Raw genomic sequence first — 24745 nt, forward strand, 5'->3', positions numbered from 1 at the left:
TTTAATGTGTAGGCCTAGCCTGGATTTAATGTGTAAGCCTATAGCCTGCGTTTAATGTGAAGGCCTAGCCTGGGTTTAATGTGTAGGCCTAGCCTGGGTTTAATGTGTAGGCCTAGCCTGGGTTTAATGTGTAGGCCTAGCCTGGGTTTAATGTGTAGGCCTATATACTGGGTTTAATGAGTAGGCCTATAGCCTGGGTTTAATGTGTAGGCCTATATAATGGGTTTAATTGTGTAGGCCTACTATATCCTGGGTTTAATGTGTAGGCCTATATCCTGGGTTTAAAGTGTAGGCCTATAGCCTAGGTTTAAGTTATATTGTGTTGTCTTTTATCAAATAAAAATCAATGATTGTTTTATTGTATTTTATTTTGGCAAAAGAAATGCAAGTACAACACAATACAACCTCAACCCAGGATGTACGTACCCATAATAACACATATTTCCAATGTCAATTCAATCAATCGACAGATTCATTCACTCATTCAAATGATTAAAAAAAACTCACTTTAATCACAATTTCATTTTATAAAACAATACAAAAACATCGCTCTTACAGAAGCAACGCCAGAACCGCATTTTTGACTCGTCTAATCCAGATGCAATGTTATCCCATCATCATCATGTCAGCTCAATTCCATCATGTCAGTGAAAGAAGTGCAGTTAACTTTTTACATATATCAAACGTCTCTTCATACTGTAAATGTAATCTCATTACTTTTTCCATAAAACTAGGATGACTTCCGGGCTGTTACGTTTTATTGATGGGGAAAAAGAAAAAAAAACACTTCTTGGAATAATGTAGTCGACTGCAACCATCCATCCTTATAAATAGTATAATCCTTGGTTTCAAGTTAAGTCAGAAAAAGGCCAATCCACCATCGTACGGCCAGTAAAACCTTCAGTGTTCACTTAACTCGGTGTAAAATGAAAAAAAAGGAAAACGGTTAAAAAGATTTAAAAAAAACTGCAAAAGTGTAAACATATTCTTCTTCATTTTTACACTCTCGGAAGTTAAATTCACACTGAGAATTTGACTGTGTAGACTCCGTTAAAATAATGAACACACCACATCATTAAGTCCTCCGTTTAGCAAGTATAATACTCAAGTTTAAACAGGTTTGTTCTCTTTCAAGCGATATCAATGACCCGAATCACGTTTAAAACCAAACGTCAAAAAAAAAAGAGTAAAAAAAGTAGGACAAAAAAGAAATCCATTCTGCTGTGTCTCATGGGACATGGAGACCATGTTCTGTGTCCTCAAAAGTCTTTTGCCTTAAATTAAATGGGGAAAAAAAAACTTCCACGTGTTGAGTCAAATTACATCTTCACCTTGATCAAAGCACGTTGCTTCCTTTGATGTGCACAGCATTGTAATTCGAGAGTGAAACAGCCCACACTGGGGAGAAAAACGCCATTCACAGTTTAGTTGTTTTGCTGTAACTGTGAGGGTTTGAAAATGGACCCTTGTGGGTTCATTTTCAAATCCTCACAGTTTAATTGACATCAGAAGAAGTACAAGACAGGTTAACGGTTGTGTTTCGTTTGGCCCGTTAAAATTGTTCGTGGTTTCAGCGCCCCCTGTGGGGCGGTCACTTGGAAGCGCAGCCTCCAGGGTAAGGCGGCGGAGGGGAGTAGCTGTCTGTCCTGGGCTGCGTGGGGGTGTAGGGTGGGGGGTGCAGGGGGGAGGGGAACATCTCATAGTTGTAGGTGTAGGGAGGTGGTGGACCTGCGAGAGAGAGAGAGAGCGAGTTTGAAAACATGACTCATGACGATTTTTTTCTTTTGTGAAATACGAATACAAGAACGGTCGTCCTGAAACACCATTGCCCCGGGTCAAATCCGGCAACCTTGGAACCTCGAAACTTTGCCTAAACCTAACCTTAAACTTAACCTCAGTAAAACTATGCCTAAACCTAACCTTATTCCTAAACTTAACCTCAGTAAAACTATGCCTAAACCTAACCTTATTCCTAAACTTAACCTCAGTAAAACTAATACAAGAACCGCTGGGGGCGAGCGGTCCGCCAAAAAAATGTGAGCAAGTGGGTTTTGGGGGTGAGCGTTCCGGTTACCTGAAGTACAACAATGTGCAAACACAAAAGCAAGATTTGTGAGCCGTTGTGACAGGAGAAGGATATCTAATGGAATTCAACCACCTTAAGGACTACTAATCATTGTGTGTATCCCATTCCCTGCACCGTTTACACCGAATGACCTGACCATTTAATTGTACATACATTGTATTGTTTGTCCCTCAGGGCTCTAGTCTAGTGTATTTTATGTTTTCTGTTATTGTGGGGAAAGCTTTCACAGAAAATAGCCAATCACAAAGTTGTGAGCTTGTCGTTTTTTTCTTGCCATTTTCTGTGAAAGCCTTCCCCACAATACGGATGCTGGAATTTAAATGGTTAAATACATTTGACAATTTGAGTTTCTTTGGCAATGTAAAAGGTATTTCTCATGCCAATAAATAATAAAGCTCATTTGAATTAAAATGAAATTGAATTGAGAGAGAGGAGCACAACGCTACGACTTTGATAGGAGAGCTGCGTCCTCTAGTGGTTGAATTGGTGAACTACACAGTGATGAGCACAATGAAGATGTGGGCAATGGAGTTTTATTGACAGCGTTGCAGAAAACTAGTCTACAATCAGAAACATGTATTGCACCAACCCGTAAGATCAAAGACAAACAACACTTAAGCATTTCACCGTTATTGGAAAAAGTCTACAGCTGACCACAACAATGACATATTCAAGTGCAAACTAAATCAGACATGTAGTCTTAATGCATTGGTTTTCAAAGTGGGGTCTGTGAACCCCAAGGGGTCCGTGAGGGGATTCCGGGGGGCCCTCAGCCAAATGAGTCGTTTAATTAAACTATAATTATATAATAATTCATTACAATTATTACAATATAAATAATTCAGTTCATTGCAATTACTACAACACAAATAAGTCACTCCTATTTTATCTATACCATCTATATAGTATCTATATCTATTACTCATACAAAAATACACTTCATTTAAACCAAAATTTAGCAAGCTCATAAGCATTGTCAACATTTCACATGAGGGTCCCCGGCACAGTCATTTGAAATGGAGACGTGACGCATAAGGAAACACCATTTGCTCTATTCTAGTCGTTCAGCATGGCTTCAAGTGTTCAACTGAAAGAAAGTGCAGCATAAGGGCAGCATATGAAAGTTATATTAATTATGTACTGTATGTGGTATTTGCATTGAAATTTAAACCTCTGAAACACACTTATAGATGGACAAACATTGCAAGTACTGTGACAATGTACAAAACACTGGGGAAATAATACATATAATAACACAAATATATATACGAACACCAAATGACATAAAACAAGAGGTCAAATTTGAGGTGAGGAGGTAATATGTGGGATTTAAGATGTGAATTCTTACATCATGTCCAACATACGGAAACAAGGGTTTGAAGACATTTTCCTTTGGGAAAATAGACCCCAAATCCAGCAACTCAAACTGGCAAAGAGCTTTAATTTTAAGAGAGGTTAATCACTTAAAACCGACATAACCACCGTTTCCCGCCTCTACACCAAATCTATTCACCAAAAATAGCAGATCTACAAGACCACAACACGTCAAATTGCTATGTCTTTTGAGCTTGATAGGTTTGATGATTACCTGGCATCCTAGAGAATTTGTAGCACTAAATTGATTTATTTTCACTCCATTTGTGTGACCATTTACCTGGTGGTCGACTAGGGCACTCTGATTTCGCACTTATAAGCTCAGAGTGTCTACTAAATGACATTTTGTGACAAATTGTAATTGTGTAATTGTAAAATCTAATAGTCACATTTATATCAATATACCTTGAAGATCTTTTGAAGAATCTTTAAAGTGTGGGAATTTCTGGGTTAGAAGGCATTCGTGGAATCAGCCTCAGGTCTTAACTCTTTGACTGCCAGAGTATTTTCATAAAGTACTCCCCCAGTGCCAGCAATTTTCGTGTTTTTTTATTTTTATATTTTGAATTTTTCTCATGAAAATAATTTAAGGACACATAATGTAAAGACCCAGCACAAATCCGCCACTAGAGCGCAGCACATGACAGCTTTGATCATGTCGTTGGGTCTCTCTCACCCTTCTTCATAGATTAGACAAGGAAAAACATGAAAACGGATGTGACGTCCCCCCCATTGTTTTGATCGCCGAAAATTACGTTGTGATATACGACGGCGATGACTGATCGTCACCCAGACCATAGATTATAGAAGAGAAACTGTCCGTTTGTCCGTCATACCGTGTGAAAGACCGTTTATTTACCTATTTTGGACGAAAATGACTGGGGAAAAGAATCAAAAACCGGAAACGGAATCCAGGTCATGAAACCGGATGCAGATGTCCGTGAAGTAAGTGGAACTCGAGAATAACATTGATTAAGCAGCATAGCGCAATCAGAGATTAAACAATGAACGCGCGTCCAGCGCGTCGAGCGCGTCGACGGCCAACTGGACAAAGTAGCACTTGACGCGTTATCGCGTCGTCCGCAGTCAAAGAGTTAATGGGTTTGTAGGAGGTTTTTGAGGTTGCTTTTGAAAAATATTTCCCACCACTTTCTTAATGTTCACACCCTTTCTATCAGAGTTTACGTTCACAAGGCCGTTTTGTTTTTCTCTTTTCACAAGGTCTTTCAGAATCATATGTTTAGAGCTGATATCCCAGCCAGGGAAGAACAGAACAGTGGTTGACGCTGGAGGCTAAGGAGGTACTGTTACTGTGTTACACCTGTCAATGTACTCAAAAGATGTCTGCTACAGGATCGCCTGAGGACTACGACTAAAGTTTCAAAGAGTCTGGACCAGTGTGTGTGTGTGTGTGTGTGTGTGTGTGTTAAAGATACACGTGTGAGGTATGTCTCTGTATAAGACAATGCACGTGTATGGGAGCTCTATCAAATCAAATGTGATTTCAACCATCAGTTGGTTTTAACTAGGGGTGTGCCGATACACTAATTTCACCAAACGATACGATACAATATTTGGCTCACAACTTCGATACGATACGCACTTTTTTATTATGAAAATATATGAAAAAAAAAAAAAGCAAATGCAAACAAATAATTCTATTTTTGCATTATTCAGACGCAAACTTGTAGCTTTTCAGCTACAATAGCCGTTTTGAATCCAAATAGGGCAATAGTGTGACACCTGACCCGAAAAAAACCCCATGTTGTCACCCTTTTCACCTCAGCGCTGTTTGCATGCCTGATTAAAAAAAAAGAATAAAAAAAAATAAAAACGATATTTTTTCCCCCCAAAACGATACATAGTCACGAAAACGTATCGCGATATATCGCGGGACGATATATCGGCACACCCCTAGTTTTAACCCATTAAGACCTGAGGCCGATTCTAAAAAGGTCTTCTAAATCAGTTTTCATAAAATATGTTGCTATATATCGTTGCTGTCGGGCAGAAACCAATATTATTTCATATTTAACTATTAGTTTTTCCGTAAATTAACGCCCTACTTGATCATACTACAGCAGGGATACTCAACTACAAAGGTCCACAAATCATCTTTTGAATAAGGCAAAGGTCCGCAGAGTATGAAAGCATACATGAAAACAAACATGAGAACACCCCCTCCAAGAATCCCCAAAATATATATCAGGAGGGGGGTAACAGAACCCTCTCTTTTTCTTTTTTTTTTTACTGTAATTTGCCCAGGGTCCGCAGAGAGTTGTCCCTGTCGAGTACCCCTGTACTACAGCGTCACACAGAAGCATCAAAACGCGGCGTGAAGCGACGCGTTTTGAGCTTGTAGATCAGCTACTTTTTTTTTATTAGTTTTTTCATGAAAAGTAACAATTTTGGGCATATGTGGTTTCCACCCGACAGAGACGATATATATAGCTAAAACGAAAATGACAAAGATGCTTTCCCAGTTTTGATTGGGTTAACAGAGACAACAAAGTGTGGAAGGGAGGGGGCATTTCCATTCGTAGCGACGATGTGCTGTCATCTCAAACACGGAAGAGATGCACAGGGGCCTCCGTGGCGCATTTGTACGATGCAGGAGCGTTCTGCGTGGCATGCAGATCGCTGTATCCACAACGATAAACGCCATCGGGTCCCCCAGCAAAGTAGATGGCTGTGAACACGGAGGTAGGGCTCTTATGACCCATCTATGTTATTTAGAAAGTATTCAGATAGGTGGTTTCCCAGGGGATGGGAAAACACCACTTTTTGAGCTACCAGTTTGATCAGATTGGGTTATTGAGGTGATCAATTGAGTTGATCAAAAACAACCATTATTGTTTGATTTATCCCAGATAGTCAGAATATAATTTATTGTATTATTCATGTTCATTTATTGACTCATTCTTTGTTTCATTATTAAATTATTGACTTATTAACCCATAGCTTGTACATCTGTTATTATTTATATTTTTTATCGTGAAAATGTGTGCAAATCTTTGAATATATATATTTTTAAGCCAACATTTTTAACTAAAATCTTTGCTTCTGGGGGGGTCCCTGGAACAAAATATTTTGAGATGGGGGTCCACTACCAAATACATATCATTTTGGGGGTCCTTGAGTTAGGATTTGGGGGTCCTTAAGTTAGGATTTAGAAGACATTTGTAGAATCCCCAGAAGCAACAATTTTAGTTACAAATGTTTGCTTTAAAAATATATATATATTCAAAGATGTGCACACATTTTCACGATTTTTCAAAAAAATAGAAGATCTACGTAAGTTCATAGCGCGACACTCAGTGCCGCACTATGAGCTTGTAGATCTGCTATTTTTTAATAGCCAAAGAAATATAAAATTACACAGATGCGTTCCCGGTCTTAATGGGTTAATAGCTTGAATTATACTAATTAGCCTACAATAAGATATCAAAGCAATGGTGGTTTCCATCTTCTGGCAGCCTTGGGAAAATGGCTAAGAAAAGGCTGCCCACGCCTTATTTAGATGTACAGTCTTAGTAACTTTGCCCTGTGTTTACATACAACACAGTAAATATATATTTATGTATATACGTTTTATATATCATTTCCCTCTATGCCACAGGTCATTAGCCACTGGAGTGGTGCAGTGGTGTTTACCTGCAGAAACACACTGCCCTCTCACTGTATTTTGGCGTTTTCACCGTTTGTTTTGGTAGCCCAAAAACATCCTGTCTAAAAAATATCACTCATAAAATCGCTTAACTACAATGTTGAGGTCCTCACAATTATAGAAATACAAACGTGTGTGTGTGTGTGTGTGTGTGTGTTACTACCTGGGTAGCCTTGGGTCACAGTGTTGATGTAGGAGCTGTTGAAGACGCCCACGCGAGCGCCGCGTCCGTTCTTCATGCACATGCACACACACAGGAACAAGGCCGCTACCGCCCCCATGAGGAACACCACACCGAAGACGATGCCCGAGATCGCAGTCCCACTGCAACACAGACAGACACACACACACACACACACACACACACACACACACACTTGAATTCCTTAACTCTGTCTTTTTTTACTTTGTGTTAAAAAAAAAAAAAAAGTATTATTATTAGTATTATATTTTTCAAACACAAACACTCGCAGTACCGCACGAAGTGACGCACAGTGAGCTTGTAGATCTGCTTTTTTTGAATAGCCAACGCAAAAATGACACAGATGCTTTCCAGGTTTTTAAGTCAGCTACATAAAGAAACAATGCACATAGATCATTACCAATAGTCTAATGTGAATGTCACACACTATGACACTAATAAGAATGTACATGTGTGGGAGTGAGTGAGTGAGTGAGTGTGCTTATCTTGATCATATCTAATCATTTTTTTTACATTTTACATACTTGTAGTATTGCCTGGATCCTGCGTTTATGTGGTGCTGCTATTTGTAAATAGAGTCCAAAGCGAAGCACGCACATCCCAAAATAAAATGATACAGGTGCTGGACAACAATATGTACACTGGGGGGGGGGAAGAAATGGAAGTCAGCACACTGTTCTCAGCTCCCAATAGGAAGAAGAAAATAAAAACCTTATAACGACAACATTTCAACCCAAATGGGTCTTCATCAGGTCTTGGTTGAAACGTAATCACGTTTTTCTACTGTGAGCTGAGAAGCAGTGTGCAGACTTCCCTTTATTCTCTCCAGTGCTGCCACTTCCCCCCACAGGAATCAATAATGCTCTGCCAGTCTGTCTGTCTGTCCATAAGCACCCATGTTAAAAGCTGGATTGATTTTGTCTTGTCTCATACCAATTTCCTGTAAACGTGTTTGTTTCCTGTACACGTCAATGATCTGGCATTGTGTCTCCTTTGAACAAACAATCAATTGATCGACCGACACCTGTGCTAATAATGTTTGACCTGTGTGTGTGTGTGTATGTGTGTGTGTGTGTGTGTTGGGGGGGCATCTGTATAGAGCATCAATTCTCAAAAGTGGTGTCCAGGGACCCCCAGGGCTCCTTGAGAGAGGGGGTCTCCAGGGGGCCTCCACCAAAATGAAGAACAGTTTAATTCGACTATTAGACGTTAAACCAATGAGAGAATGTGTAAGAATGATCGGCTCGGGGGGAGGGAAGCCGGACGGGGAGGCTGATATTAGTCACTGCAGGTGATTCCTACGGGCCGGGGGCGGCACCTGTCAGCGAGGAGTGTTGGGCGGGAGGAGTAGGACGAAGGCTCTACGACTAGGTCCTCCCGGTGGGGGCTCCTCACTGGCAGGTGAGTCAGTAGGATACAACAGCAGTGACAACACACAAATGTGTGTGGGGAAGAAACCATTTTCAAGATTTTCAAGCGGGCCCTGATCGAGAAAAGGTTGAGAAGTGAGAAGGGATTTATAAGCCTTCTTTTGTTTTTATTATAAAATAAATCTTATCGAATGGGGGTCCACAGCCTAAAATGTATCAATTTGGGGCTCCTTGACATGAAAAGGAGAACCACACAGCTGTATGGAGTAAGAAAGTGATAAGAACAGCCTTCTGAAAGGGTGACATCTGACATGCACAGGTCAAAGGTGACAAGACACCCAAGTGACCAAACAGCTGGTGTTTGTTTGTCAGCGTTAAGATGAACGCTGAGCTTGCGTGTGTGCGTGCGTGTGAGAGAAAGCGTCTTTCTGTCAGAAAGCTCCTTACTGCCAGAAACACAAACTAATTGTTAGTTTAAAGTCTTCTTTCAATTATCATGATATGTGTTTTTGTAAATTATGGTCCCATCATTTTTTTAATTGATGATAAAGTAGGGTTATGCGTCTAGGGCTTCTACTGAGTGAAGACCTGGCCTTTCGGCCAATAGCATTAGTTTCCAAGATGGTGGATTTGAATTAGCCGAAAAGCTTCAAAGAGGGTCTGTAGAAACAAATGGGTGCATTGCGTTCCCTGTGTCCATTCCATTTTCACAGTCTATGGTGTGTGTGTGTGTGTGTGTGTGTGTGTGTGTGTGTGTGTGTGTGTGTGTGTGTGTGTGTGTGTGTGTCTTACGAAAGCACGTCTCCGACGTAGGCGTAGTAGGAACAGCAGAAAGGTGGCGAGCCATCACAGCAGTACTCCAAACAGCCATTACATTGTGCATCACTGCCTGCTAGATGCACACACACATGCACACGTTTATATAACCTTACATGAATCATGTTTGTTTTTCCTTGCACACAACTTTCTTTGAAAGCATAAAAAAAACCCGATATAGATATTTGTATTATTTATTAAGGGAAATAACTTCTCCTTTTGAATATTACGACTTGTGGTTTGTATGCAAGTCAGGCCTTTTGAACAGTCCCAGAATGCTGTGCTTTTAAGAGGTAATTTAGAAAACAGTCACCTCAATATTACAATTTATTTCATTAATAAGATACGATGTTAAATGTTTCTCCTGTAAGCTCAATTTATATGAGCAGAGAAGTAGTTAAATGGCATATGCAGAAAGATTAAGTGGCTGATTACACTCGGCGAGTGTCAAAATGTCTTCAAACATGCTCCAATTCAATCGAGAGGTTTTCAAAACACTGACATAGTGGAGAGGGTACAGAGTAGGGGAGGGGTGTCCTTTGTTCATAATCTAAAAGCCCAATTAGTGAAAATAGCTGATCTACAAGCTCACAAAGCATTACATCCCGAGGCACTGTGAGCTTGTACATACATATTTTTTCTCTCTCTCTCTCTCCTTTTTTTTAATTCTGAATTTGTTTTGACATTTTCCGAAATGGCCAAAATAGTCTTTTCTCTACTATGGGGAAAGACTTCACACTTTCCTTTTAACCTTTTACCCAGATGAATAAAATCATTTAATGCGCTTTAATGGAACCTTTCATGGACTAACCTCAAAGCGTTAGGAGCAAACAACCACATCCCAGCAGCTTCTAATTATACCCTCAAAGCAGTCTTGCAGAATTAAGGACACAGTTGACTCATTATAGAAGCACAGAGCACTTTGGGAGTGCGGACACTTAAAAGAGCACAGTGTGGTTAGATCCGCTACTTTTAACCCTTAAGACCTGAGGCCGATTCGACAAAATGTCTTCTAAATCCTAACAGTTTCCGGAAAAACGTATGTTGCTATATCAGTGGTGCTCAAACTTTTTCATGTCAAGGACCCCCAAAATTATAAGTATTTGGCCGTGGACCACCCCCCCCACCCCATCTCAAAATATTTTCTGGACCCCCAGGAGCAAAGATTTTATTTAAAAATGTTCTTTAAAAAGATATATATTCAAAGATTTGAAAAAATATTCACGATTTTTCCAAAAACTACAAGCTCATAGCGCAGGCACGAAGTGATGTGCTATGAGCTTGTATATCTGCTATTTTTTTTTAATCGTTTGCACAAATCTTCACGATTTTTCAAAGAAATAACAGATCTACAAGCTCATAGCGCAGGCACGAAGTGATCCGCTATGAGCTTGTATATCTGCTATTTTTGAATAGCCAAAAGTATGAAATATGGCTCAAATCTAAAATGACAAATGCTTTCCCAGATTGAATTGGTTAACTTAAACATGTGTAGACCTAAGTGTTTCCTGGACACAAGTCACACCTTTAAAAACACAGCCACCCTTACTTGCCTGTGTGTTTCAGCAACACGACTAAAGACTAAATAACATCAAAACTGATTTATCATATATCAAATAAAAAAATGTGCTCATACATTTATACGAGTTAGGAATCAAGGTAGGCCAACAGATTAAGGGACAACTTCAGATATTTATATACAAATCCATATCTAGACAACAGTTGCCCTTTAATTATTAACCTTATAGCGGCTATATGATTAGGCTTATGGAAATTACTTAAAATGAGAAAGTTCTCCATAACTGCAGATAAAGCAGCTGTCCTCGTAAGAACCATGACACACTTTCAGTGTCATGGTTGCTAGGTGTATTGGTCTATAATGGAATCTGTAACATTCAAAACCACCTTTTTTTGCAATGCTCTGGATCCCTTTCTACTGTTAACAGATAGACACAAAATACATATTGACGATGCCTTGTATTTGCTCATAATTCATATGGAGCTTGGGTGAGTTTGATCTTCTTCCATCACTTCTGAATGTTGGGGGATTCAGCCATTCAAACACATTTCCTAAAATGTATATAACATATTTAGTGTTAATGAGATGAGATTATAACATTTACTTAGTGCCGTTTTTCCAACTTTTCAATTATCTGCTCTGCTGCCCTGTCTTTAAGTTTAAATCTTTGTGCCTTCTTCGAAACACAAAGCCTGCCAAATCAGTCGGGATCACGAGAGATGCATTTGGCCATCCGAGGTACATGATTGATGGCGTGCTTACAGATCCAGTCTAGTCTGGCAGACATGCGTCATGTGTGTGTATGTTTGAGTGTGTCTGCTTGTAGCTGAATGCAGTGTCGTTAACTCATTAAGACCGGGAAGGGAACGCATCGGTGTCATTTTAAGATTTCTTTGGCTATTCAAAAATAGCAAATATACAAGCTCATAGCACGGCATCAGGTGCCGTGCTATGAGCTTGTAGATCTTGTAGATCTTTTTAAAGCGTGGAAAATTATACTTATTTTTTTAAACATTTTTAACTCAAATCTTTGCTTCTGGGGATTCTACAAATGTCTTCTAAATCCTAAAAGTTCTTTGACTTATGATGCTATGCTATAATATCAGTGGTTCTCAAACTTTTTTCATGTCAAGGACCCCCAACATTTTATGCATTTGGCCACGGACCCCCATCTCAAAATATGTTGTTCCAGGGACCCCCCAGAAGCAAAGATTTGAGAACACACACACACACACACACACACACACACACACACACACACACACACACACACACACACACACACACACACACACACACACACACACACACACACACACACACACACACACACACACACACACACACACACACACACACACACACACACACACACACACACACACACACACACACAGTTAAAGCCTATTAATTCAAACAGCATTGTGCACACAGCTGTGTGTGTCTCAGAGTACTCGCCCAGACATGCAGCACTGGTGATGACACAAGCAACACCTTTTATGATTGAAGGTTTTTCTCTCTTTTGTGAGCTGGGAGTGATATTTGTCTTTCTGCTGTCACGATTTGTTTTGTTTTAATTGCAAAGCATGGTGGGAGAACAGCGTGAGAGGGCCTTTGAAAAGGTCAGATGCATAAAAGCAATACAATCAGGGTTATTATTAATTTGCACGTGTATTCAGATACACGTAATAAGTATGTGTGTGTGTTTCCGTTAGCTAAGAAAACATCTGTTTCCAATCAACAATTTCCCAGAACCTGAATGCTCTGTACATGTGTGTGTGTGTGTGTGTGTGTGTGTGTGTGTGTACTGTGTACAGTCACCGTGCAAGAATTTAGGGGTAAATGGGCATAGAAAGCAGAGCAGCGGCCTTGCATTTTGACCCCTCTGCAGAGTATATACTGCTAAAGCAGGGTCTTCAACGTTCTTCAGGCCAAGGACCCCCTTAGCTGAGAGGGGGATGAAGCAGGGACCCCCCACTACAAATTGGATTCATGTTAAATGTGTGTTTTCAGACATTTAACCACTTAAAACCCTCAATACTTTGCTAAATTGACCTTTGGCTCTCTACTTGGTCTGCTCTTTTCCCCTGTACACCAAACCTCTCCGCCGAAAATAGCCGATCTACAAGCACCAGCTTGTGGATCGGCTATTTGCGGCTAATGTTCCCCCCAGAATAGGGTTAGACCCCCTGTTGAAGACCAGCTAAAGACTTTCACAGAGAAGAGCTGTTGCACTTTTCCATAAAAGTGTTTCACTTCCAGGTGAATGCCTCAGAGCTCCCCACTCCCAGACAGACTTTTGCCGTAGTAGGCCCTCTCTTTCTGGGTGGTCCTCTGACTCTTGCCCCCCCTTTTTTTTCCTCTCTCTCCTGGCTCCTGTCTCTCGACACCCTGGGAGACAATGGCACCATGTTCCCCCTATACCTCTCCCCCTGCCCCCCACTCAGCTGTAGCTACAACCCACTGCTTTCAAAGTTTACCCCCGGCCACCATGTGTTTTAGCTCGGGCCTACTTTGAGGAACTTTTTAAATGAACTCCAGCTCAATGAAAAGGGCGTTGATTGGCTACAATTTGGATTTCAAGATTCAGCGGATGCTCTTATTCAGTTTCAGAGTAACTTACAATGCTAGATCCGTATCATGGACCCTAGTCAATTAGTCTATAGCCTACGTAGAGAAATATTATCATTACCAACTCAGCATGCAAATCCTTCCATGACAATAACAAGCAACTTATCATGAATAGCCTATCCACATTAACCCCGGCGAAATTTAGGAAAGAATCGAGCAGATCTACAAGCTCCTACAAGCTATAAGTAGGCCTATTAAGCATTTCGGCTATTGTCTTTATTTGTCATAGCTATATGACGAAGTAGCTTAAAGGGATACTTCACTTTCACATAAAATAAACATTAAAAAAATATATTTAAAAAAAATGAAAGTAGTTATGGCAAAATAAAGGCCCCCTCACACATTAGTAGGACACTCTAATGCGTGAGGGGGCCATGAATTTTCCATTACTTTTTTCATTTATTTTTAATATATTTTTTAAATGTTTATTTTATGTGAAAGTGAAGTATCCCTTTAAGGTTTTTTATAAACAGTATAAACCACTGTTTCCCAAACACTGGGTCGAGACACATTTGTGGGTCGAGACACATTTGTGGGTCGCGGACACATTTTTATGGTTCACAAGTAGATATCCCTTTAGTTTTAGATAACTACATTTTGTTTTTAGTTATTTCAAAATATTTTCAAGTATTTTCATGAATTAAAAACAAAATATTAATAATTTCTTAAATAAAAAAAAAATAGAAAAAAACAAATGTTTAAGCGACACGCTGTGAGCTTGTAGATCCGCTATTTTAGTTTGGGTCCTGGGGAGAAATTTCTCCTTTGGGTCTCGAGCTAAAACGTTTGGGAACGACTGGTATATACAGTGTGCCACAGCGTTTTTCGTCTCCCAGCTTGTTTAACCTCTCGATGACGAGTTCACGTCATGAATAATGAACTATGAACAAGCTGGTTCACCGTGGATGAAGTGTTAAATAAGTAATGGTCCTGGTGAAAACTTATTATGGAGAGGGAAACAACAACAACAAGCCAACCAGTGGTGGAAAAAGTACTCACATTTGTTACTTAAAGGACGACAAATTCTCAACCTATCTTTATATAATTGGTCCTCACTAAATGCTCATGTCCACTTGGTCTGTGTCTCATAGGAGGGCTGTGGACACTTCTGAAACCCGCCTACCAGTGACATCAGCATTAGGCAGGTTTTTTTATCTTTTTTATTAACGTGAGAACACTGGCTTCTATTATAGCATGCTAACTTTCCAGGAATAGAAATCCTGCAGTTTCTATTAGCTGGGAGTCCTAGCCCTAGAATGTCTGTGATCTTACATACATTTCATGTATTCCAAATACACAGTCATAGATCACCCTCGCCGACGCGCTGTGTAGTGACCATCTGCGAGGCCGTAAAAGTGCTCTAAACTCCGTCTGTACTCACCCAATAATTAATTCCCAAGACTTGGAGTCATAAATTGTCCTCTAGTTTCATATCCATTTGAAAGTTCTGCCAGAAAACGTGTGTTTAGTCAAATATCTCCACTTTTCCACGAGCTGCACACGGACGACTTTCTGTACGGGGCGAGGGGCCTGGAATGATTGCAGGACCGAATTTACCCAAACATCCTCTTGTGATCACAAACGTCATAACAAATTGACACAGGGAAGCACAAACGAATGGGGAACACAATTAACAGGTGCTTATGATTGGTGCGGGGTAATGAATCACATCACCTGCCAATTGTGTGTCCCAAACATTTGTGCGTCCTAAAGGAAGTTTACATATATTCAGTCCTGCAATCATTCCAGGCCCCTCGGCCCGTACAGAAAGTCGTCCGTGTGCAGCTCGTGGTAAAGTGGAGATATTTGACTAAACACACGTTTTCTGGCAGAACTTTCAAATGGATATGAAACTAGAGGACAATTTATGACTCCAAGTCTTAGGAATTAATTATTGGGTGAGTACAGACGGAGTTTAGAGCACTTTTACGGCAGCGCAGATGGTCACTACACAGCGCGTCGGCGAGGGTGATCTATGACTGTGTATTTGGAATACATGAAATGTATGTAAGATCACAGACATTCTAGGGCTACTGGGAGTCCCAATCGATGATGTCACTGGTAGGTGAGTTTCTGTCCACAGCCCTCCTCTGAGACAAATACGAGGTAGACAAAAATTGTACTTTATTATAATGAGCATTAGTGAGTAGATAGGTTGAAAATGGGTGAAGTTGTCCTTTAAATAAAAGTGGCCTATCAATACTGCAATGTAAAAACACTATTACAAGTAAAAGTTCGGAATTAAAAATGTACTTAAGTAAAAGTAGAAAGTACTCATTATGCAGAAATGTCCCATTTCACAAGTTTTCAATTGTATAAAAATCTTTTGAAAATAGCAGGTACTTATGAAGTACAGTACTTGAGTAAATGTACTTAGTTACTTAACACCACTGCAAGCCAACTCACCGCTGAACAAACAGAAGAGCAGTGAAGTCCGGAGGAATTCTTCTGCGGTTCTTCTGGCAGGAGTCTCTCCTTCCATGGTGAAACTGGATCCTTCACCCCTAATATACATATATATATATACCGGTACCCTCTATCTGTTCAGATGATCCGTTACATGCATCAGTAACAACTAACTAGCGCTTTGTAACGTCGTGGGGCGCCCATGTGCCTTCACCACCCCCAGCATTGTGGACTATTATGGAGTTTGTCACTCTCTAGGTCGTTGAGAGAGGAACTAGCCTTCTTCTGTTCAACTTCAGTCCCTCCTCGTTTCTCCACTCGGTCTCGGAGTGTCTCTGAGCTTTTTAAGTCCCTGCCGTTTGCTCTCCTCAGTCCCCTCCCTCCTCCTCCTCTTCTCTCCTTCCCTCCTCCTCTCTCCCGCCCTCCTCCTTCCCATCACATTACACCACGAGAGAGAGAGAGAGGGAGAGAGAGAGAGAGAGAGAGAGAGAGAGAGAGAGAGAGAGAGAGAGAGAGAGAGAGAACGAACATGTGTATTTTAGTTTTGTTTATTTTACGTTTGGTACCCATTATTATACTTTATGTATAGCCTACTTTATACATTAAATGTTAACATCTCTGTTTACATAGGCTATTTATTCAGTGAGATTATTGAGATTATTGTTTGATACTAGACCATTTATTTATTTATTTATTTATTTATGTATGTATGTATTTATTTATGTATGTATTCACTCACTCACTCACTCACTCACTCATTCATTTATTTAATATGTCTGAAAATACACACTGACATGAATCCAACATATTCAAATTAAAATAAAGACATTTAATGTAGGCCTAACCATGAATCCTAGTGCAATATACAGTATGTGAGCAAGTGAACCTGTGCTAAAACACAGTGCAACACCTGCCCACAACAATAGCAAACTACTTTAACTACTGAAACACAATGGCCAGTTTTAACTGTATCAGAATCATCATTGTCACATCACAGGTTTACAGAGTAAAGAAGTGGGTGAAATTCGTTTTCGTGCATAGTTCCCATCGTATCGTTATTTCCATAGAAGAAAGAAAGGGAAGAAGAAGAGGGGGGAGATCAAACAAGAAGAAACTAAAAACAAATAACAAATCATTACATATTTACACATTATAATAGTACCTGAGATAAGATATAAAGGTGTGTGAGCATAGCAGCAGATGTACACTGTGCATGATATTATGAACGTTAGTTAAGGTGCTAGAAAAAAGCACTAAAAGACAAGTCAGTGCATTGTACATGGGATTAAGGTGCAAAAATGTCAGTGCGTGTCGACTGCATAATCCACATAAAGTAGACTGACACTGGTATAATCCGCAAGTAGGTCCATGAGGAAGAGCAAAGAAAAACAAGTCAAGTCACTTAGTTGTTGGTATAATCCACAGTATTATCATTATAAAGTGTATGGACATTGTTGTGAGTAAACTATTAGTATATGAACGATAACATGGCACAATAGGCTTCCCTACACTTTACTGTAGGCCCATGCAACACAATTTTATACAATATATGAAGTAGGGGGGTCCATGTTCCGTCTCACCTTCCGCTTAGGTCAGTGGTTCTGAACCTTTACAAGCTGCGACCCCCCAAAATAATCATATTTGAACTGGGGACCCCCCACCCTGATAAGCACTTGGAATGTAAGAGTTGAGGCATTACATTTAGTTTGACTCGGTTCAACAGATAAATATTGTGGAAAATAGCAGATCTACAAGCTCAACACTTGAGCTTGCAGATCTTATATCCTTATATTATTTGACAATTCGGCCAATGTTTGACCCGTTTTTATAGTATAGTTTGTTGATTACTTTTGATGTATTTATCATATATACATATATATTTTTTGGTATTATGATAAATTATCACTTCACTGTCATCTGGGGCCCCCAAAAAAATCAACCCACAAGTTGAGAACCACTGGCTTAGGGGTCCTTCCTTGGCCTGAAACAACGTTGAAGACCCCTGCTCTAGAGTAGTGTTTTCCAAACAATGTGTCAGGACCCATGTTTGGGTCACGGAACCATTTTCATCTGTTGAGTAAATGTTCCTTTTTTCAGTGTTTCCTGCATTATCTGCAATGTGAACACACACGCACACACACACGCACACACACACACACACACGCACACACACACGCACACACACACACGTGCGCGCACACACATTCTTTGGTTTGTATTTTTTAAGTTAGTTTTGAAGTTTTTTACGTACTATATTTGAATGCAAGGTTTCAATGTTAAATAGAACCTTTGTATGGTGAAAGTCTGGTACACCATAATAGATATAGTATCCCTATTCTGGGGGCGAATGCATCGCATTGTGACTGTGAGCTGTGAGCTGTGATCTGTTATTTTCAGCCAAGAGATTTGTTTTAGGAGTGGGTAGGTGGTTGGGTGGGTGGGTGTGCACTGTGCAGGTGCTGTTCATATAAGATATAACTTTGCATGTACCACCATCTACAGGTCATTATGTAACACTGCAGGGATACCACATAGTGTGTAGCTATGATTAATACTTTATAATGTATTATACTGCCATTCATTCTTCAGGGGTGTAATGATACTTTTTAACAGTGATACAATATGCATCATGATACATGTTGACAATATGATACATGGACTATATTCATTCAATTATATCTATATGATACAATGATTTCAAATAGATACAATCACTATTTAGCCCAAACATGATATATGAGTAAGATGTATACGTATAGTGCAGGATGTGTCTTTTAAGGGAAACATTTATCATTATGGGTATAAATAAGGAAACACAATTAGAATCTGTCTTGAGAGATTACACACAATTAATGTGTACAATGTCCTGACACATGATTACACTCTCTTTTAACCCAATCCAACGTTTGGTGTAGAGGGGAAAAAAGAGCAGACCAAGTATAAAGCCAAAGGTACTAAGTATTGAGGGTTTGAGTGGTTAAATGTCTGAAAATACAAATGAACATGAATGCAACATATTAATAGTAAAGATAATGTGTAAACAAACAAACAAAAACATTCATTTACACAACACTGATGACAGTGCTGCCAAACACGTCGATGAAGCTATCTATGAAATCTATGAAAAACGTTTAATCTGCAACACTATTGCAGTGATACTCAAACTCAGGCTCGCGGGCCACTTCCGGCCCGCTGCGTAAATTTTGACTGGCCCACCAATCAATCAATAAAAAAAACTTTAAAAAGTACTATTTTTTTTTAGACAGAATGAAGTTATTATCTTATCTTTAATTAGATTACTATTACATGAATAATCATCCAGGAAGGCAAAACTGCATGCCCGCAGCGGAATCATGGAGCCTAACGTCAAGTCACCTCGGACTCGCCTGCCTGACCCCATTCAGAGCAGCAGCAGCAAAGATGAGCCTCAGCAAGCCCCGAAAAGTTGATGCAGAGAACCGGGACTTTAACCCAAAATGGACGGATGCTTTCGCTTTCATTTTACCATCTCATGCAAATTCAATACCACTATGTTTAATTTGCCTAGAAAACAGAGTCAGTTGTTAAGATCGACAATATAAGGGCGAGTGAAAGACTGATTAAAGGGGAGCCGCACTCAGCCATCAGAGTAGCTGGCTGGCTTGTGTCTGGTGGTGTGTTGGGTAGTATACTGTAGGTACAAGAGAATGTCATTGACGGTATGCAGTATGCACTGTCTTCACCTGATTGACGGTATGCAGTATGCACTGTCTTCACCTGAGTGTTCCTCGATATCTGCCTGTATTGTATCTGTTTTAAATTGTATTGATCAGTATTTATTAATATTGTTTTTGTTTTATTAGGAGGAGCTCTGTGCCCCTGCTGTTTTTGTCAATATTTTGTTTATATTGTTTATTGTGAAAACCAAAGTCATTGTGTGGCAAAGAGGGCTTAGTATAGTTAAATTATTCCGGGTGTGGGCCAAAGTCCTACAGGTGGACGTGGTTGGTCACACGTGGGGGTGTGGGCTTGTCTCTGGGATTTAGTGCATGTAACTCATTGCTGTGCCTGTATGCTTATTTCTCATTTCCTGTTAGAGTGAAGAATACGGTCTTGTTCGTACAGTCTGCTCATTGCTCCACTGATCTCAGAAGAGTTGTAGTCTAGCAAAAGCGTTCAAATTGTCACCATTGTCACCAAATTGTCAGTGGCTGAGCCAGGACCAAGCCGGAAAAGAAAAAGGGTTGGTGAGTCTGAAGTTTCTAAGTCGAATCGAAGGCAGATCTGTATTTTCCATAATATCAAACTAAAAGATCCAGGAACATTCACCCCTTTCAGCGCATCAAAGATTGAACCTAATGAGAAACTCAAGCAAGTGCTTAACATCCGTGACAAAATACGTCAAGAGCCCTTTGACTCGCCATACCGGATGAAGGATATATGTGACCAGATTCCTGAACCACTAGGATATATTAGACCTACAGAGCACAGGTTGGCACAGAAAATGTAAGAATGGTGGCATCATCTACGTCCAAAGAGTGCCTCAAGACCAAAAAATGCTCACCCCGAAAAAGGAAACCATTATCAAGTGATCCAAAGTTTGGCCCAGAGTGCATTTTTTGTGAACTAATTGAAATCAAAACTGGTCCACGTCTGCAGCGTAAAACTGAGAAACCTGTAGGGTTTCCTAAATGTAAAGGCAGATCGCCATCCTGGAACAACAGAGGCATGCACAGCAGTTATAGTAAGGCGGGAAATTGATACGATAGTGCACTTGGTGATACAAGCGCGAAATTTGGAAAACATTCTCCAGCGCCTCGGCCATTGTGAGACCTCTAACTTCACACGTGACTTGGAAGCAGCGATGTCAGAGGCTTTTGATGAGGCATCGACATACTGTACCTGAGGCGAACAAACTCCTGCATGGTGAGTGTCCTCCTTGCCATGGCTGTCATGCATTTGTACCGCTCAAGGCAGCTGACTACAATTCTCTCCAGCGCCTCGGCCATTGTGAGACCTACAACTTCACACGTGACTTGGAAGCAGGAATGTCAGAGGCTTTTGATGAGGCATGAGGCGAAGACACTCCTCCATGTTGAATGGGACAACCTCGATAAGAACTTGACCAATGATCATGGCTCTCATGTAGTAAACTCTGCGGCAGGCATCATGATACTGGAAGTTGTGCCTGAACTTGCGAATCAAGCTTTGGAGAGAAAAATATCAATTTTTGAAAAGAAGAAAAAGATGGAGAAGCGACCGACACCAGAGACAGTACCAGAGTTGTATATACATAAACGGGTGGGTCCAAGATTTCCCACGGGTAGTTCATTCACTCACCATACAGAACACACAGCTGTCTATGATAAGGCCATGTCAGAGTACCATGCATGGGTGTTTGCATGAAGCAGTTGTCGAGGCAAGCAGAAAGTGTCAGGACAAGGTGGCTTCATTTCTGCTACAGGTGTGAGGCCTACGTCCACAGAGTGCCTCAAGACCAAAAAATACTCACCCCGAAAAAGGAAACCATTATCAAGCGATCCAAGGTTTGGCCCCGAGTGCATTTTTTGTGAACAAATTGAAATCAAAATTGGTCCACGTCTGCAACGTAAAACTGAGAAGCCTGTTGGATTTCCTGAATGTAAAAGGAGATCGCCATCCTGGAACAACATTGAGAGGCATGCACAGCAGTTAGGACATTTCAAACCTTTTGGGAAAATACATGAAAAGTGTCTCTTCTCAGCAGAGGCAAAGTACCATCCATCATGCCATAACAAGTTTAATACTGAATACCAAAATCATGTCAGAACGAAGGAGAAAAGCTGTAAAAGTGTTCAATCACATATTTCTGCTGCCCACAACCAAGCATTCACTGTGGTCTGCAGATACATACAGAAAAACATAGTGGATGAGCAACAAGTTGTCCCACTGAGTTTACAGCGTGACCATTATATTGAAGAGCTGAGGAAAAATGATGTTCAAAGTGATTATAGAGGAGACAAATTAAGGAAACGCTTGGAAAAAGACAAAGTCCTACAAAATGAAGTCGACTTTGCACAGGTCCAGCTGAGAGGATGTGTGTCATTTTACCTGGTATACAGCAAAGCTATTACCGTGTCCGATGCAATTGTAACAGCGTACAAGTTTGGTACTAGAGATCAAATCAGAGACACCACTCAGACTTTGCATGCTCTGATTAGGAAAGCCTTCACTGAAGCAAAAGAGATGCCATGACCCCCTACACCTGATGAAGTTGAGGAGATAAAACCCAGTGAGCAGCTACAGTACCAGGTGAGCTGATACGGTTTCTCAACTTGTTGCTGTCTGGTGGCAGAGCACAGATGATGAGAAAATGTCATGTGTGGTCATATCTATTGCACAGGATCTGTGCCGAGCAGCCACAAATGGTGAGCGGAAACTCCCCAAACATATCCTCCTTGCCATGGCTGTCAGGCATTTGTACCGCTCAAGGCAGCTGACAATTCTCCAGCGCCTCGGCCATTGTGAGACCTATAACTTCACACGTGACTTGGAAGCAGCAATGTCAGAGGCTTTTGATGAGGCATCGACATACCTGAGGCAAACAAACTCCTGCATGTTGAATGGGACAACCTCAATAAGAACTTGACCAATGTTCATGGCTCTGATGTAGTAAACTCTGCGGCAGGCATCATGATACAGGAGGTTGTGCCTGAACTTGCGAATCAAACTAAGGAGAGAAAAATACCACTTTTTGACAAGAAGAAAAAGATAGAGAAGCGACCGACACCAGAGACACTACCAGAGTTGTATATACACAAACGGGTGGGTCCCAAGATTTCCCACGTTTAGTTAATTCACTCACCCTACGGGTGCAGAACACACAGCTATCTATGATAAGGCCATGTTAGAGTATCATGCATGGGTGCTTGCGTGAATCCTTAGCAGTTGTGCAGAAAGTGTCAGTGTCAAGGTGGCTTCATCTCAGCTACAGGTGTGAGACCTGAGATAAAGTCTTGTATTGACTACTTCACTCCTATTGACCAGCCCATCATAGCCAATGAGACTATAGCAGAGTTGCTAGATTGAACAGAGGTGGCTACAGATGAAGTGGGACAGGAGCATGTTGTGAGCACATTTGATCTTGGTGTTGTTATGAAGGCATGCCCAATCATTTGGAAGTTATGGATAAATATAAGCGACAAATCGTACTAATTGGACCCTTTCATATGGCTTCAATTATGCTGGAAGGCTCACTGGGTGCAAAATGCTTGGTGCAGGGTACGCATATATCCTAATTGAAGCCACACTTGTGACAAGGGCATCACTCAAAAGTGTACTGAGTGGGAGGAACTGGGCCCTGGCTATTTGGTGTCTTCGAACAATAACAGAATCAGCTGCGCGCTTGTTGATTGAAGTTTGCATTGAGGAGGAGGGTGTTGAGATCAATTTGTTGGCACTCTTCAACCTGATCGAGGAAACGAACAGTGAGCATCTTGATACTGTCCACCAATGAACCAACCAAGGCCGTCATCCAAGCCTAGAAAGTCAGGAAGGGTCATCTCGGCAAGCCAGGAGTGTTGTGGATGTCATTCATAGACAACAGCCTTGTGCTCTTCATGCTGTTGTTCGCTGTAAAGACCAACAATGTAGTACTGTTCCACAAGTGTAACAGTGAAATGGCAGACCTCTTCTTTGCATATGATGGCTAGAACTATGCCAGGTACAGTACAATCTCTTTTGCATGAAAATCATTTTCCACATTGAAAGATGATAAATGTATTGCCTCTAATTTCAGGTATCTGGCTTGGTTTGATGTGTTCTTGATAAACCTGGTGGCTGCTGAGCAATGTGCAATCGCAGTGGCACGATCGCTGATCCTCGGGGCCCTTGCTACGGTTGATAAGACCATGGAGGAGACATTTATGAAGTTTGCCAAGTCATCAGGTAGTTTAATTCAGATGATAAAATAAATATTGTCGCTATACAGTACATGTATTCTGTCACAGCCTGTCCTCTGCTTTATTTGACGATGGGTTCCCAGATTGATTATTAAGTAACGTTCTGTGTGTTGCAAACTCCTGTGTCCACCTCCTGCTCTTGGGTCCCCGTCCCCCCCGTGCTCCCCGAGTCACACTGTGACAGTATTCAAGATCTTTATATTCATATCAATCAATTCACTTCCTTTCAGGTGGTCTGTGGAGCATTTTTAAGATGTTTGACACATACACACACTTCTGCCGCACTATGACGCGAGGGGAATTCTTTGAACAACTTCTCGAGATGTGTGGTATGAGCAATGACCCAGACAGTTCCAGGGGTGGAATGCACAGAGAGCTTGAGAAAGCTGAAATCGCGAAGAGTGAAGCTGCGGTGCAGCGAGCAATGATGGCATTTACCAGCTATGTTATAAACCCATGGCGTGCCCCTGACAAGACCAGACTGTACAACAATGCTTCTGGTGCACCTGTCTCTTCGGAGGTTGAGGTCGATGTCTTGCCTGCAGATGCCCTGGGGAAGGAGTTGAAGGAGAGGTTCATCAGGTAACGGCTGCAGAACAGAGATCCAACCAGCTTCTTTGACAAACTGCCAAGGCAGAAGCTTTGCAGGATGGCGGACAGTAACAAGAAGCTGAAACTCACATCCTCACAGGGCAAGGTAAACACAAGCTGTAGCACTCATAGTATTACCTAGAATTTAACCCTGATAATGTCCA

General features: G+C 40.9%; 1 protein-coding gene across 3 annotated transcripts; it reads right to left on the reverse strand.

Moving 5' to 3' along the window:
• Window positions 1-437: 437 nt before the first annotated feature.
• Window positions 438-16374, reverse strand: cyyr1 (cysteine/tyrosine-rich 1). Of its 3 annotated transcripts, none has more exons than XM_080422225.1 (4): window positions 16072-16374; window positions 9492-9588; window positions 7291-7451; window positions 438-1728 (listed from the first exon to the last, which is right to left on the reverse strand). In XM_080422225.1, the coding sequence occupies exons 1-4, from the start codon at window positions 16178-16180 to the stop codon at window positions 1592-1594; spliced, it is 504 nt and encodes a 167-aa protein (XP_080278351.1). In that variant the 5' UTR covers window positions 16181-16374; the 3' UTR covers window positions 438-1591. The 3 variants fall into 3 exon arrangements, with proteins under 3 accessions (XP_080278351.1, XP_080278350.1, XP_080278352.1); XM_080422224.1 differs by having other exon boundaries at window positions 9492-9591; XM_080422226.1 differs by lacking the exon at window positions 438-1728 and adding an exon at window positions 6011-6149 and having other exon boundaries at window positions 9492-9591.
• Window positions 16375-24745: the final 8371 nt, after the last annotated feature.

This window comes from Gymnoscopelus braueri (assembly GCF_963280865.1).
Source record: "Gymnoscopelus braueri genome assembly, chromosome: 24".
Classification (NCBI taxonomy): Eukaryota; Metazoa; Chordata; class Actinopteri; order Myctophiformes; family Myctophidae; genus Gymnoscopelus; species Gymnoscopelus braueri.

Coding starts and splice junctions, on each gene's coding strand:
- cyyr1 (XM_080422224.1), bottom strand. CDS start 16,180: ATGTATATTAGGGGTGAAGGATCCAGTTTCACCATGGAAGGAGAGACT. Junction 7,452..9,491: donor TACGTCGGAGACGTGCTTTC/GTAAGACACACA, acceptor TCTGTGTTGCAG/TGGGACTGCGATCTCGGGCA. Junction 1,729..7,290: donor TGTGACCCAAGGCTACCCAG/GTAGTAACACAC, acceptor TCTCTCTCGCAG/GTCCACCACCTCCCTACACC.